The following is a 14,452-nucleotide window of genomic DNA, read 5'->3' on the forward strand; positions in this document are numbered from 1 at the left end:
CCCAGGGTGGGGTTCAGGCAGACCCTGGGGCGGGAGCTGTCAGGACATCCCCATGTGTGGACAAAAGAACCTACCTGCGGTGCTGGCAAAGGTGCTCAGACCACAACCGCCCTATGGCCACACACACACACACCCCGCAGGGATCACACAGGGAGGAGTCTCAGACACTCCCTGAGGGGAACCAAGCTCTGATCCCAGTGAGGGCCCTAATGAGTAGGGCTGATCCGCTCACTCCCACCTTCACTGACCACCCAGCCGGCTTCAAGTAACCTCCCTCCAGGGCCCACCCCTCCCCTACTCTCCACCCAATGAACCTCCAGAGGGGAGGCCATGATCCAGACCTAAGCCAATCAGCACACTGCCTCCCTGGCCACAGTGATTGGTTCAGTGTGAGCACATGACCTCAGTGGCTCCAATCAGAGCACATCTCAGGACTTCCCTTGGGAACCGTGAAACCACTTCCATCTCTAGATTTCCATCTGGAGCCCCTGGAGTGCCTGGCACCCGTCTTGGGTCCATAAGGAGAGTCCTCCAGACTGGACCACCACCAAGAAAACAATAAAATCTCGGCAGACTCGGCAGCTGAGTCCTGATCATGTGCTTCAGTCTGGATTAGGTCTTGCCTGAAGCTATCGAGAAGCTGCATAGTTCCAAGAGCCCCCGAAAACCCTGTGTTTTGCTTAAGCAAGTTTGGGTTGGGTTTTCTCTTACAGACAGTCCCCGACTGACTTACGCTTGACACGAATTTTTCGACCTACGATGGGTAATCCCATCATAAGTCAGGAAGCTGCTTACCATTTGCGTTTTCTACTGAAAGCCTATCGCTTTGGCACCATGGTAAAGTTGAAAGCCGTTAAGTCAAACGATCCTAAGTCGGGCACCGTCTGCTGTGTTGCAGACATTCAATGTATTTTCGACTTTCAGCATTTTCTATTCAGGTTGGGTTTATCGGGATGTAGTTCCACCCTAAGTCAAGCAGCAGCTGTATTTACAACCAAGAATATCCTAAATGATACCCAGCAGAGCTGTCCAGATATACACCCAGGATGAGAGTTGTGCCCTCCTGCTCATAGCAAAAGTCAAGGAACAAAGAATATCTTCTTGCCCAGAAGAGTCTGCCTGTCCCTCCCCACTGAGGTTCCAAACTCCACGGGCTAGCAGCCTGTCTGCCCAGAATCTCTGCTCTAGACACCCACAACACGAACGAGAACACACAGATGCCACACACAGCACTGGGTGGACTTTTATTTTAAAGTCAAAGGCACAGCCTGGATGGGCTGAGGCAGTGACCATGGATGCCCAGCCCAGACCCCCAAGGCCCCACCCTCAGCCAGGAGTAGCTGTGCCAAAGGGGAGGGGGTGGGTGAGAAGACGGCCTCCTCTTTTAGGGGCCACCTATCTCCTTCCTTAGCCCCAATAGGGGAGAAGCAGATGACATAAAGTGAGGCAGAAATGCTTCAGAGGGTCCCCCAGGGCCTCTCCTTCAGTCCCCCCAACACAGGTCTTTGGTGGACGTAATTGCACAGACAGTCCATAAAGTGACAGTTGAGGAGTGCCCCTCCCAGGAACGGGGCCTCAGGGGAGAACAGGGTAGGGGGTCCCAGTTTAGGAGTTAGCACTCCTAACTCAGTGCTTAGAAGTGGGGGAGGGGCTCTTTCCTGTTGGAGCAGTCCCCCTGGAGGGGCCTTCTGCCCAGAAGAGGCAGTGTCGTGGGAGAGGGCCCCCCAAACCCCACTCCCCAGCAGGCCCCCCCTTCCCTGCATCTCTATCTGGTAAGACATAAAAAATTCTCTGCTTATAAAAATACTTCTGCTCTGTCTGGGAATGGGGTAGGGTAGGAGAGGGAAGGACAGTCCCTTGGGGATCAAGTCGGCCGCTGGCAGAGGCCTCCGGGAGTGAACCGGGCTCCCAGGTCACAGCCCCTATGAGAAAAGGGGGTCACAGTGGCGGGGATTAGGAGGGGGGCAGGGGGCCGTTGGCTCGGCGGGGGGCCCCTTTGGCGGCGACGGGGGCTCGGCCCGGGTTGGCTGGTGCAGGGGAGCCCCTGCGGGAGGCGGTGGCGCTCCGCAGCTTCTGCTTCCGCCGCTTGGCCAGGGGTGCGTTCTCCACGCTCTTCAGGAAGAAGCCTTCCCGCTTGCCCCGGTTGAACGCCTGGCAGAAAGGAAAGGGTGAGTGCCCCCACTCCCGCCTGACCCCGGCTGCCAGATCTAGTTTGACCCCCATTCCCAGACTTTGCCTCCAGCCGCCTAGGTCAAGGCCGACAGGGCCTTGGCCTCCAAGACCGACCACCGGATTCGGTTCACCTTCCGTTTTTTTTTTTTTTTTTTTTTTTTGAAGGAGTCTCGCTCTGTCACCCAGGCTGGAGTGCAGTGGTGCAATCTCAGCTCACTGCAACCTCCGCCTCCTGGGTTCAAGAGATTCTCCTGCCTCAGCCTCCTGAGTAGCTGGGATTACAGGCGCGCGCCACCACACCCGGCTAATTTTTCTAGTTTTAGAAGAGACGGGGTTTCACCATGTTGTTCAGGCTGGTCTCGAACTCCTGACCTCGTGATCCGCCCGCCTCGGCCTCCCAAAGCGCTGGGATTACAGGCGTGAGCCACCGCGCCCGGCCTCACCTCCCCTTTCTGGGCTCCGATGGCCGGGCCTCCCCAGACCCCACCTCTCGAGGCTTCGCCCACCCCTTCCCTTCAACAGACCCCGCCCCTTACCATGAAGGTGGCGTTGAGACCCGAGCGCACTGCGGGCCCAGAGGACTCGAGCACGTCGGGCGTCCGGAGCGGGGGCGAGGAGCGCGCGCTGCCGTCCTGCAGCCACGAGCTGCCCCGCAGTCCCTCGAGCTTCAGCCGCTTGGCGGGGTCCACGGTCAGGAGCCCTGGAAGCGGGGCAAGGAAGTGTGGGGAGCAGCCTGGCGTAAAGGCTGAGCCCCAAAGAGATCGTAACAGCCCCACTCTCCTCCCCTACCCATCCCCATCCAGGACACCTGACCCTGTGACCATCCCTGTCCCAGCGTCCCCCTCCCCAACCATGGTCTGTGACCTCCAGCTCCGCACCTCGGACCAGCTCCTTGGCTTCCTCGGATACGCCCTGCCAGGCCTCCCCGTCAAGGGAGAAGCGCCCCTCGCGGATTTTGCACATGATCTCGGCCGCCTGGCTCTGCCCGCCCTGGCCAGAGGCCCCCTGGAAGGGGACCTGCCCCGACAGCATCATGTACTAGGAGGGGTGAGGGGAAGGTGAGACCGGCCCAGGCTGCGGGGCCGAGGCTGACCCCTCCGCTCCCACAGAACCACTCACCCTCCCCACTAGGGGCACTCCTGAGACCCACGCGTGGTGAACCCTGACTTCTAACCCCCAATATCCGGATGCTCCGACTCTAGCATCAGAGCGACCCCGCCTCTGTATTTGAACCACCCCGATCCCAGCTTCAGACGAAACCCAGCCGCCCCCACCAAGATGACCCCTGTCCCCTCCCTCGTGCTGCTGCACATCAGGAAGACGCCAGGTCCGAGCGACCCTGACCCCGCCTCAAGGACCGCGTCCCATACCAGAATGACGCCCAGGCTCCAGAGGTCGCAGGACTCGTCGTAGCCCTGCTGCGCCAGCAGCTCGGGGGCAGCGTACTGCAGCGTGAAGCAGGGCGTCTGCATGGGCACCCCGGGACTCTGCGGCCGCAGCCGCGCGAACCCGAAGTCGATGATCTTCACCGGGGCCCCGGGCGTGTCGTCGGCGTACAGGATGTTCTGCGAGGGCGGCGGGGTGGTGGTCAGAGACAGCCCCTGGCGCCACAGCCCCGCCCCGCCGCCGAGGCCGCTCGCCCACCTCCGGCTTGAGGTCGCGGTGCACCACGCCCGCCTCCTCGTGCATGAAGCTCACGGCCGACACGAGGCTGCGCAGGATCTGGCTCGCTTCCGACTCGCTGAAGTGCCGCTTCTTGCGGATGTGCTCCAGCAGCTCCCCACCCCGCAGCAGCTCCAGGACCAGGTACGTGTGCAGCTGCGGGCGGCGTGGCGGGCCACGGTCACCACCCACCCACCGTGGCGAGCCCCTCCCACCACCCAGGCCCCGCCCCCGGCCCTCGAGCCCCGCCCATGTTCAAGCACCCCGTCCTCAAAATCCTTTTTCTTTCTTATTTTTTTGGAGACAGTCTTGCTTTGTCTCCCAGGCTGGAGTGCAGTGGCACGATCTCGGCTCATTGCTACCTCTGCCTCCAGGATTCAAGCGATTCTTGTGCCTCAGCCTCCCAAGTAGCTGGGATTACAGACGCACGCCACCGCGTCCGGCTAATTTTTGTATTTTTCGTAGAGACGGGGTTTCGCCATGTTCCCAGGCTGGTCTCGAACTCCTGACTTCGAGTGATCCGCCCACCTCGGCCTCCCAAAGTGCTGGGATCACAGGCGTGAGCCATCGCGCCCGGCCAAAGTCCCTTTTCTTGTCCATCCTCAGCTCCGCCTTCCCGTCTTCAGGCCCTACTCCCCTCAAAGTCCACTTCCTGCGCCTCCCTGTTCCCTTTGGGCCCGGAATCAAACGCTAGGCCCCGCCCAATTCGCCCCTAGATCCCGCCCATAGTGCCCCCAAGCCCCGCCGCCTGCCCCTTTTCTCTCGGCCCTCCCCTGGCCAGAAGCCATCACCTGGTCGTGATGCACCTCGTGCAGATTCACCACGTTGGGGTGTGACTGGCACAGGCGCAGGGCAGCCACTTCGCGCTGCGTGTTCGCCTCCAGCCTGGGGGACGGAGCAGAAAGAGTTACTGTCGCCGCGCTTCAGCCCTGCCCCCGGGACAGCGCTCTGCCACCCCCACCCCTTCCCGCGCCTGGGCCCCCCCACCTGCGACTGAGGATCTTGACCGCGAACTCCTGGCCGCTCTGGCGCTGGCGGCAGCGGCGACACACAGAGAAGCTGCCCTGGCCCAGCGCAGGCTCCCGCAGGTCCAGCTCGTACTGCTGGAAGAAGGGCGAGTCCTGGAGGCGAAGGCGAAGGGAGCGCGTCAGAGGTCCCACCTGGTAGCCCCGCGGCCCCGCCACGCCCCATGTCGGAGAGGCTTAGGACCTCACTGAGCTCACGCTGCGGGCACCAGTTGGATCTAGGCCTAGAGTCCCCGGGCCTAAAACCAGTTTCCCCCCAGCCCAGCCCAGCACCTGCATCATAGCGCTCCTGGCCACCGCTGCCCGACCTGGCCGGTCTCCAGCACCAGGTGCTTCCAGCACATCGGTCATCACCGCGTTGTTGTGGTCAAAGAGGATGGAGGGTGCCACAAAGGAGTATCCCTGCAGGGCGGGAGTACGGGGAATGGGCATGGGCATGGGGGTTGGGGGTGCGGGTGAGGAGACTCTGGTGGGGAACCAGGCAGAGGCAAGACCCTGGACAAGTGGGCAGTGAGGGGTGTTCCAGTTGCATTCTAGTACACACAGGATGTGTGGACACATTTTATTCCACCTGGTTTTATAATCACTTGGGGCCATGTCTGTCCCCACCGGCCTGTGACCCCAACTTTCTCATCAGAGTGACCACCTATTCCTCCCCAGGTGCCAAGGGCTGAAGGTACTGAAAGGACCAATGAATGTATTGAAAGTGTGGCCTGAGTTCACGCTTAGCTTATGAGAAACCAACTCTATCCGCTGAGGAAAAAAACCTTTATTCCTCCCTTTCAAGCCAGACTTTGGCTTCTTCTGCAAGGGGAGCTACTGAAGAAATGCAAAAAGAAACCAGAGATAATTCTTTGCTTTTCCTAAAGATCCGTGTCCTGGCAATTTGAGGAGCTTTCAAGGGTCATTTTAATTGTGTGTCGTGGCCAGGCGCGGTGGCTCATGCCTGTAATCCCAGTACTTTGGGAGGCTGAGGCAGGTAGATCACCTGAGGTCAGGAGTTTGAGACCAGCCTGACCAACATGGAGAAACCCCATCTCTACTAATAATACAAAAATTAGCCAGGCGTGGTGGCACATGCCTGTAATCCCAGCTACTCGGGAGGCTGAGGCACGAGAATCGCTTGAACTCGGGAGGCAGAGGTTGCGGTGAGCCGCTATCATGCCATTGCACTCTAGCCTGGGCAACAAGAGCAAAACTCTGTCTCAAAAAAAAAAATTAATTATCTGGGTGTGGTGGCACTTGCCTGTAGTCCTAGCTATTGGGCAGGCTGAGGTGGGAGGATCACTCAAGCCCAGGAGTTCAAGATTGCAGTGAGCCATGGTTGCCCAACTGCACTCCAGCCTGGGCGACAGAACAAGATCCTGTCTCTAAATAATTAATTAATTAATTAATTTTTTAAAATAATTTAAAAAATAAACTATGTGTCATCTTCTCCTAAAAATGTAGTACCTAGATCCATACCTGGAATATTTTAGGCACTCACTATACATTTTTGAATCATTAAATGAATGAATGAAAGTACCTACCAATTCAAGACAAAGAACTTTATCATGAGGGCTGTGAGACAATGGAATGGAATGTGGACATTCAAGCATAGAGTTGTCAATTCTAAGAGCTTCAGAGAAGGGACTTATCCAGCCATACTTGGTCTGTCTATTAAACAAACCATACTGGTTTACTTAGTGTTAATGATATGATATCATTATGGCAACATGATAAACTGCACAGAAGGAGATGCTGTCCACAGAGGACTGCAGCACAAAGAAAGGGTGACCCCCTGGGCCAGGTGAGCAGACTAGGAGGCCTAAAAGAGGGGTAGAAGCTTGCCAGGTAGACTACTGTAGAGAATGTACTCCAGGTAGCAGGAGCAGCAAGTGCAAAGGCACAGAGGTATATTCTGGAACTTCTGAGCAGTTCGATCATGCCCTCCAGAGCATCAAGTAGGAAAATGATGAGAACTGAGGCTAAGGTTCTAAGCAAGGACCACATCGTGAAGGGCCTCAATGCCCAAACAAAGGGAGTTTGGACTTGTCCAAAAGGTGTAAGCTTCTCAAATTCAGTAGAGGGGGCTTGACATGGTGGCTCATGCCTCTAATCCCAGAACTTTGGGAGGCCAAGGCAGGCGGACCACAAGGTCAAGAGATGGAGACCATCCAGGCAAACATGGTGAAACCCCGTCTCTACTAAAAATACAAAAATTAGCTGGGCATGGTGGCGTGCGCCTGTAGTCCCAACTACTCAGGAGGCTAAGGCAGGAGAATCGCATGAACTTGGGAGGCAGAGATTTCAGTGAGCCGAGATCAAGCCACTGCACTCCAGCCTGGTGACAGAGTGAGACTCCGTCTCAAAAAAAAAAAACAAAGAAAAAGAAAAAAAGAAAAATTCGGTGGAGGGGACCTGTCCCTCCACGAGTGTACCATGCTATGCCAAGGGCATGCAAAGCCACAATATCAACATGCATCTCCTCCTAGGTGTCCACGTGAGAAAGTGAAGATCTCTTTTTTTTTTTTTGAGACGGAGTTTCACTCTGTCGCCCAACCTGGAATGCAATGGTGTGATCTGGGCTCACTGCAACCTCCGCCTCCCAGGTTCAAGCGATTCTCCCACCTCAGCCTCCCGAGTAGCTGGGATTACAGGTGCATACCACCACATCCAGCTAATTTTTGTATTTTTAGTAGAGACGGGGTTCCCCCATGTTGGCCAGGCTGGTCTCGAACTCCTGACCTCAAGTGATCCACCTGCCTCAGCCTCCCAAAGTGCTGGGATTACAGGTGTGAGCCACCACACCCAGTGGCAAGTGAATAATTTTAAACAATATTTTTACATAACAATAAAGAGATGATGGAATAGAAGGGAAATTAACAGAAGGTTTAAAGATAAACCATGAACTATCAAACACACATCCTGCCCAGGTGGTCTCTGTGACTGACAACCCTAGGTCCCCTTTAAGTGGAGACATCTAGGGGAGATGCTGAGTCCCAATCAGGACACAAGGCCTAGGCGGTGTCCTCGGGTCAGCCAGGGCTGAGGCAGACAGCAACATCTCATCTCTCCTGCATCTGGGTTCCATGAGTTTCCCCTCACCTGAAAGATTCGGGGGTCCCCAGGTGGGGGGCTGCCAGGGGGTGAGTAGACAGGCTCCAGCCGAGTGAATTCCTCTGCAAAGTTGCCCACATCCAGCTCTGAGCGGATTTGGGGCCGGAATGGGGCTGGAATCTTCCTGGCAGCCAGAGCAGCCCAATCGAGGCCCTGAGGGAAGGGAATCAGAGATTAGGTGTCAAAGGTCAGGAACGAGAAACTCCCTCCACTCAGCCCACCCTCACTGGGCAGTTCCTCCATGAGGCAAGGGCCCATCTGGCATTTGGGGTGGGCAGCTATTCGTCCTGCCTCCCTGGCTTGTCTCTCCCTCTGGTAACACAATCCCTATTCCCCTTAGAGAACCACCACTCCACCACACTTAGTCAGTTCTGGAATTCTTAATAGAATTGGTGTGAAAAGGTCGGGCGTGGTGGCTCATGCCTATAATCCCAGGATTTGGGGAGGCCAAGGCAGCTGGATCACCTGAGGTCAGGAGTTCCAAGACCAGCCTGGTTAACATGGTGAAACCCCATCTCTACTAAAATTACCAAAAAAAAAAGAAAAAATTAGCTGGGCGTGGTGGTGCACACCTGTAATCCCAGCTACTCGGGAGGCTGAGGCAGGAGAATCACTTGAACCCAGGAAGCAGAGGTTGCAGTGAACCAAGATAGCGCCACTGCACTCCAGCCTGGGTGACAAGAGCGAAAACCCCGTCTCAAAAAAAAAAAAGAATTAGCATGAAAAACAAATCTCTCTCTCCTGCTGGACTTAAATCTAAGAGGATGTGGTCTGGAACTACTGGGGACCCTCTCAGGGTTAGATGAAGTCCCCATGCAGAAAAGCAGAACCAAGGGACATAGTTTCAGCACCTGGATGTGGTCTTGCCTTAAGTCAGACCACTTTCCCTTGGCCTTTTCACTTATGGGAGCCAAAACATGCCCTTTTATGTTTAAGCTAATGCGGCAGAACCTGTTGATTGCCTGCTCAATATCCATTCTCCCTGTCTTCCTTAGTACCATAGCCCCAGTTTTATTCCAGGAACCAATATACACAATTAAAAGAATATTTTTACAAACTTGCTTGCAGTTAGGGGTGACCAAAACTTATCAGAAAAAAATTATTAGGTAGGATCCCAGTAAAAGATCCTGAAGATGGAGGTTCCTAGGTGGCAAGTGCCCTTTTTACCCCTTCTCCTTCCTCCTGCTCCCTACCTGGGGGACAGCTTAGATGGCAAGAGCTCCAGCAACCATGTTGGACCATGAAGCAACCCCAGGGATAGAAGCTACTTGCTAAGAATAAAAAAAAAATTAAAAAAAAAAAAAAAGGAAGAAGAGTTTGGATTCCTGAAGACAATATGGCACTGTGAAGACGGCACGGCAGCCCTGGTCTGCTAATCTGGACTTCTTTTATGTCAGAAGAAAAATAAGTAAGCCACTTATTTATAAGTAAGTATAATAAAAGTATTATATAAAAGTATAATAAAAGGTCACTCTGTTCATTCTGATCTCTGTGACTAGCACCAAACTTGATTCCAACAGATAACACCATTTTGAGTTGGACTTTTTGTCACTGTAGCCAAGATGACTGACTCAAGCTGGAAGCCTCCAGTTCTACCATCAAGGACCTGAGCACTGCTCTCACCAAAGAAGTTGTCCAAGAAAAAGCAGAAGGAGGCCAGGCGTGGTGGCTCACATGTCTGTAATCCCAGCACTTTGGGAGGCCAAGGCGGGCAGATCACGAGGCCAGGAGTTTGAGACCAGCCTGGCCAACATGGTGAATCCCTGACTCTACTAAAAATACAAAAATAAGCTGGCCGTGATGGTGCGCACCTATAATCCCAGCTACTCGGGAGGCTGGGCAGGAGAATCACTTGAACCAGGGAAGCAGAGGTTGCAGTGAGCCAAGATCATGCCACTGCACTCTGGGAAATAGAGCGAGACTCTGTCTCAAAAAAAAAAGAAAAGAAAAAGAAAAGGCAGAAGGAGGGAAACACCCTTCCACACATCCGGCCTTGAAGACCTTGGGGCCTCTCCTGTATGACTGGTCAACCCACTCCAGCACCCAGCACAGCACCCAGCATAGGTGAAGGGTGGGCTTGCAGAATTCACTGAAAGAAACCAACACTGCCCAGATGCTTTCCCCACCCCGTGCAAAGGTACGTCTTCACCTCAAAGACATAGATCCCTATGTAAGAAATCATCTCAGGCAGGCCCTCCCAGGGCTTGGAAGATTCAAAGAGATGGCACTCGAAGTATGAGTAACACAGTACCTGGCCCACAATAAGTACCCAGAAACGGGTGCTTTTGTTTAGATGTCAGACAAGTGGCAAATCTGATGCCTACACTTAAGCAGAAGACCATTAAGCACAGGCATTCAAGCCTCTCAGCCTTGGGTTGAATCTGAGCTCCATCACTTCCTGGACAAAGTACTTAATTGTTTGGAGCCTTAGCTTCCTCATCTGTAAAGATGGGGACAAGAATCAAGGTGGTTGTGGCAGGGCGCGGTGGCTCACACCTGTAATCCCAGCACTTTGGGAGGCTGAGGCAGGTGGATCACTTGAGGTCAGGAGTTCCAGACCAGCCCGGCCAACATGGTGAAACCCCGTTTCTACTAAAAATATAAGAATTAGCCAGTCGTGGTGGCCTGTGCCTGTAATCCCAGCTACTTGGGAGGCTGAGGCAGGAGAATCGCTTGAACCCCTGAGGTGGAGGTTGCACTGAGCCGAGATCGTGCCACTGCACTCCAGCCCAGGAGACAAAGTGAAACTCCGTCTAAAAAATAAGAATCAGGTAGTTGTGAGGGTGAAATGAGTTCATGTCCGCAAAGGGCCGACACACAGTAGGTATTCACTGTTACAAAGTCCTGCTGGGCGATGACGCTGGCCAGGCCCAGCTTCTGAGTCAGTGCATTCTCACGTGGCCAGATTCACTCTGCACTGTACTCTAACATGTGTGTGATCCTAACAAGTGAGCAAACACCTATGCGTGCTGATCAACCGTCCATCTGAATGACAGGCACACAGACTGTACAGGGACAAAAAACAAAATGGCTGGGTGGGTGCTAAAAGCCATAAGTGTGGGTTTTCGTACTGATTTGGACCAGCAGGAGATCTATCTAGAGCCAAGGTCTATTCGCAGCTCGGCACCATTTACTGTGCCATCTGGGGCAGGTCACCTGCCTTCTCTGGGTCTGTCCAATGAAAGGACTGACCAATCCATTCTCAAATCCCTGACAGCCCCGACAGCCAATGAACCTAGAATCCCTTCTTTCAGGAACACATCTGCCAAGTTTCAGTGGGGATGGATGTGAAGAGAAACCTAGCTGACACACACTTGCTTTCTTTCTCTGGGGGGATTTCCAAATAAAGTGAAACTGGCCAGGCACAACCTCAACCTGGAACAGCAGCCACACGTGGCACCAGGAGGTGTGGGGCCCTGAGTCAGGAGCCTCACCTGGAAGAAGGGGTGGTTCCGGACTTCTTGTGCCCCCTGGGGCCCCGCGCCCAATCGCTTCTTGGGATCCTTGCAAAGCAGCCGCTGCAGCAGGTCCTGTGCCACGGGCCCGATCCGAGGGGGGAAGGGAGGGGAGCACTTCAGGATCCGTCTGGGAGGATTGGGGGGGCGTCAGGGGCAGCAAGCCCCCACCCACAGCCCTGCCCAGGCAGGCCCTGCAGCCCCCTGGCCACCCTCCACATCCAGCCCTACTCACCGAGACACCTCAGCCTGCGTGTTCCTCTCGCCCTCCAGGGTGAAGGGCGAGGCCCCCGTCAGCAGCTCGAAGAGCAAGATGCCCAGGCTCCACCAGTCCACAGCCTGCCGGGTGGAGCCGGGGTGAGGGCCTGCATCTCCCCTGCCTCACACCCCACCTTTCCACCTCCCCCAGCCCCACTTCCCTGCCAACCTACCTTGCCGTGCCCCGTCTTGCTACGGATGATTTCAGGGGCCATGTACTCGATGGTGCCACAGAAGGAGAAGGTCCGCTCTTTCTGGGAGGGCAAGAGGTCCTGCTTAGATGTCAAAGCCTCTCCTGTGCCCCAGTGCGCCACAAGTCCCAGAGTAAGACTCGCTCAACTTGTGAGGTTGGAGAGCTGAGCTGTGGAAACTTCTTGGAGCTATTCACTTCTGCAGCCCCAGAATGCAGGCCCAGAGCAGGAAGAGGCAGGAATGAGAAGGACTGAATGGGGCACTGCAGGCAGAGATGGCCTCCACTCACCTCCTCCGTCAGGAACTCCTTGCTTAGCCCGAAGTCCGTGAGGACAATGTGGCCCTCGGAGTCCAGCAGCACATTCTCCAGTTTCAGGTCTCGGTAAATGATGCCGAGCTGGTAGGAGCAAGAGGGGTGCTGAGGCTTCCTCCCCCAAACCCTCCCCAGCTCCTGCAGCTCCTGGCCGTGCTCGGGATAAGGAGACCCCCCCAGAGAAAGTCATCTGCCTGTAGAGGGGTCTCCAGGGCAGAGCCGCTGAATAAGAAAGGCCATTTAAGATATAAAGCAAAGAAGGAGGGCCCCGTGGATCAGGCCCCAAGGTCCCAGAGAGAGGAAAGTCTGTGTGAAGAGCTCCATTTCAAGGAGGCCTTAGGAGCCAGGCCGTGAGGTTTCCATTTGAGGAAGTTCTGTGAACGCAGCCCCGAGTTCCCTGAAAGAGGAAAGCCCCTTCGAGGAGGTGCCAGGGGAGGGGACACCACCAGGCAACGTTGAGGCTTCCTGCAAGGGGTCCTGGGGAAGCAGCTCCAATTCCCACCCAGCTCACCACTGGCCCCCCAGGAAGTCCAGGGGGAAGCCTGAGGCTGCCCTGCGTGCAGGTTCCTTCCAAGGCCCAGACCCAGTTTCCACAGCAACAGCCTGCGGCCAGGTCTTCACCCACCTTATGCAGGTGTTCCAGGGCCAGCACGATCTCACCCCCATACACGCGCACCTCAGCCTCCTTGAAATACTGGCGCTGGTAGAGGTGGGTGAACATCTCCCCGCCGCTCACATAGTCTGGGAGGTGCAGTGGAAGTCAGGAAGCAGCCCCATCAGGTGGCCTCGCCTGCCCCCAGCCACCCCACCCCCGTTGGGATGTGGCGTGCGCTCACCCAGGATGAGGTGCAGCTTGGCATCCGTCTGGAAAGCGTAGTGCAGCGTGACCAGGAAGGGCGCCTGGCGCACCAGCTCCAGCACCGAGCGCTCGGTGCGCGTGTGCTCCTGCGTCTTGGCGCGCTGCACCAGCGCCGCCTTGCGCAGCACCTTCATGGCGTACAGCTTCCCCGCGTCGTGCCCGCCCGCCTTCCGCACCAGGAACACTTTGCCGTAGGCTGTGGGAGCAGCGAGTGGGTGGAGGGTAGGCTGTGAGCGGGAGATTGGTGCAGGCATGGGGGGTGGGGGCGATGCCAACCCAGGAGGGTGTGCAAATGAGGCGAAGGAGCTGGGGCAACAGGCAGGTGTGCAAAAAGCTGGCAGAGCCTTCTAAGGAAAGGGTGTGCACACCCCGGGAGTGTGCCCAGCAAAACCAGGGAAAGGATCTGCAAACCAGGCTGGGGAGCATGCAACTCCAGGGGGCCTGCTGCGAGGCGTGGGGGCGGGGCATAGGCAAACCTGCGAGAGATCAGATGGATGTGAAAAGACGCCAGTGCAAGGAAGGGAGGCAGAGGTGTGCACCTGGCTGGAGAAGGGATGCGCAAACCAGCGCTGGGGCATTTGCAAAATGTGGGAGGGGGATCCTATATTGGAAAAAAGGGAGGAGCTATGCAAATCACTTGAGAGGGGCGCAAGTCCCCCTCCCCAGGGTGTTGGCAAATCCAGGGGGGCATGCACGCACAGGACCGTGGAGGGAGGAGTGATGTCAACGTGGAGTGCCCTGGAAGTGGGCATGCAAACCCTGGCGAGGCAGGGCGGGGCAGGCAAGGCAGGCCGTGCCGGGAAAGGGTGGGGGGCCTGCTCAGTGGCGTGGCCCAGGCCCAAGAGTGAGCAGGCAGGAGGTCAGGGGCACTGCGCCTGGGACGCCTGCCCGGTGGATGGGGGTCCTCACCTCCCGTGCCCAGCACCTTGAGCAGCTCGAAGTTCTCCACGCTCACCTTCTCCTCGTGTCCGGTCAGGTTGGCTGTGGGCACAGGGGGCGAATGAGCCCAGCCGGTCCATGACCCGTCCCGGCCTGACCCGGGCAGCCGCAGTCAGGCCCCACACCCACCTTCTGTGATCCGCAGCTCCACGGCGCAGCTCTCATCCTCGTCCTCGTCCCCCATGGCGGGCGGGTCGCTGGGGCCCGCGCGGCTCGGGCTCCGGGCGGCGCCGGTTACATGGCGGCTCCGGCCGGGGCGGGCGCTTCCTGGTGCCGCCTCCGGGGCCGAGGCGGGCGCCGGCACCGCCTCCCGGCTCCCCGCCCTGCGCGGCCTGAGTCAGGCGGCTGGAACGTGACAGCGCCGGGCTGCCGGTGGGCGGCCGGCTGGGGCCGCCCTGTCTCCCGAGCCCCCAGGCCAGGCCTCAGGGCCGTGCGCTCCGGGACCTTACTCGATTCTCCGGGGAACGGGAAACACCCC

General features: G+C 56.7%; 1 protein-coding gene across 2 annotated transcripts; it reads right to left on the reverse strand.

Moving 5' to 3' along the window:
* Window positions 1–1,218: 1,218 nt before the first annotated feature.
* RPS6KA4 (ribosomal protein S6 kinase A4) lies at window positions 1,219–14,267 on the reverse strand. 2 transcript variants are annotated; one of them, XM_024255887.3, is made up of 17 exons: window positions 14,104–14,267; window positions 13,945–14,016; window positions 13,013–13,231; window positions 12,802–12,917; window positions 12,153–12,260; window positions 11,845–11,925; window positions 11,649–11,752; window positions 11,393–11,543; window positions 7,947–8,111; window positions 5,133–5,261; window positions 4,822–4,955; window positions 4,626–4,719; window positions 3,817–3,990; window positions 3,543–3,737; window positions 3,051–3,210; window positions 2,709–2,872; window positions 1,219–2,151 (listed from the first exon to the last, which is right to left on the reverse strand). In XM_024255887.3, exons 1-17 carry the CDS (start codon window positions 14,156–14,158, stop codon window positions 1,954–1,956), a joined length of 2,319 nt encoding a protein of 772 aa, XP_024111655.1. In that variant the 5' UTR covers window positions 14,159–14,267; the 3' UTR covers window positions 1,219–1,953. The 2 variants fall into 2 exon arrangements, with proteins under 2 accessions (XP_024111655.1, XP_024111656.1); XM_024255888.3 differs by having other exon boundaries at window positions 13,991–14,016; window positions 14,104–14,213.
* Window positions 14,268–14,452: the final 185 nt, after the last annotated feature.

This window comes from Pongo abelii, chromosome 9, assembly GCF_028885655.2.
Source record: "Pongo abelii isolate AG06213 chromosome 9, NHGRI_mPonAbe1-v2.0_pri, whole genome shotgun sequence".
Lineage (NCBI taxonomy): Eukaryota > Metazoa > Chordata > Mammalia > Primates > Hominidae > Pongo > Pongo abelii.

Bases quoted from the DNA above. Each gene is read 5' to 3' on its own strand.
- RPS6KA4 (XM_024255887.3), bottom strand. From the start codon at position 14,158: ATGGGGGACGAGGACGAGGATGAGAGCTGCGCCGTGGAGCTGCGGATC. The intron at 13,232-13,944 runs GTGAGGACCCCC...CTGCTCCCACAG, and splicing joins CAAGGTGCTGGGCACGGGAG to CCTACGGCAAAGTGTTCCTG. The intron at 12,261-12,801 runs GTGGGTGAAGAC...TGCTCCTACCAG, and splicing joins CCCTGGAACACCTGCATAAG to CTCGGCATCATTTACCGAGA.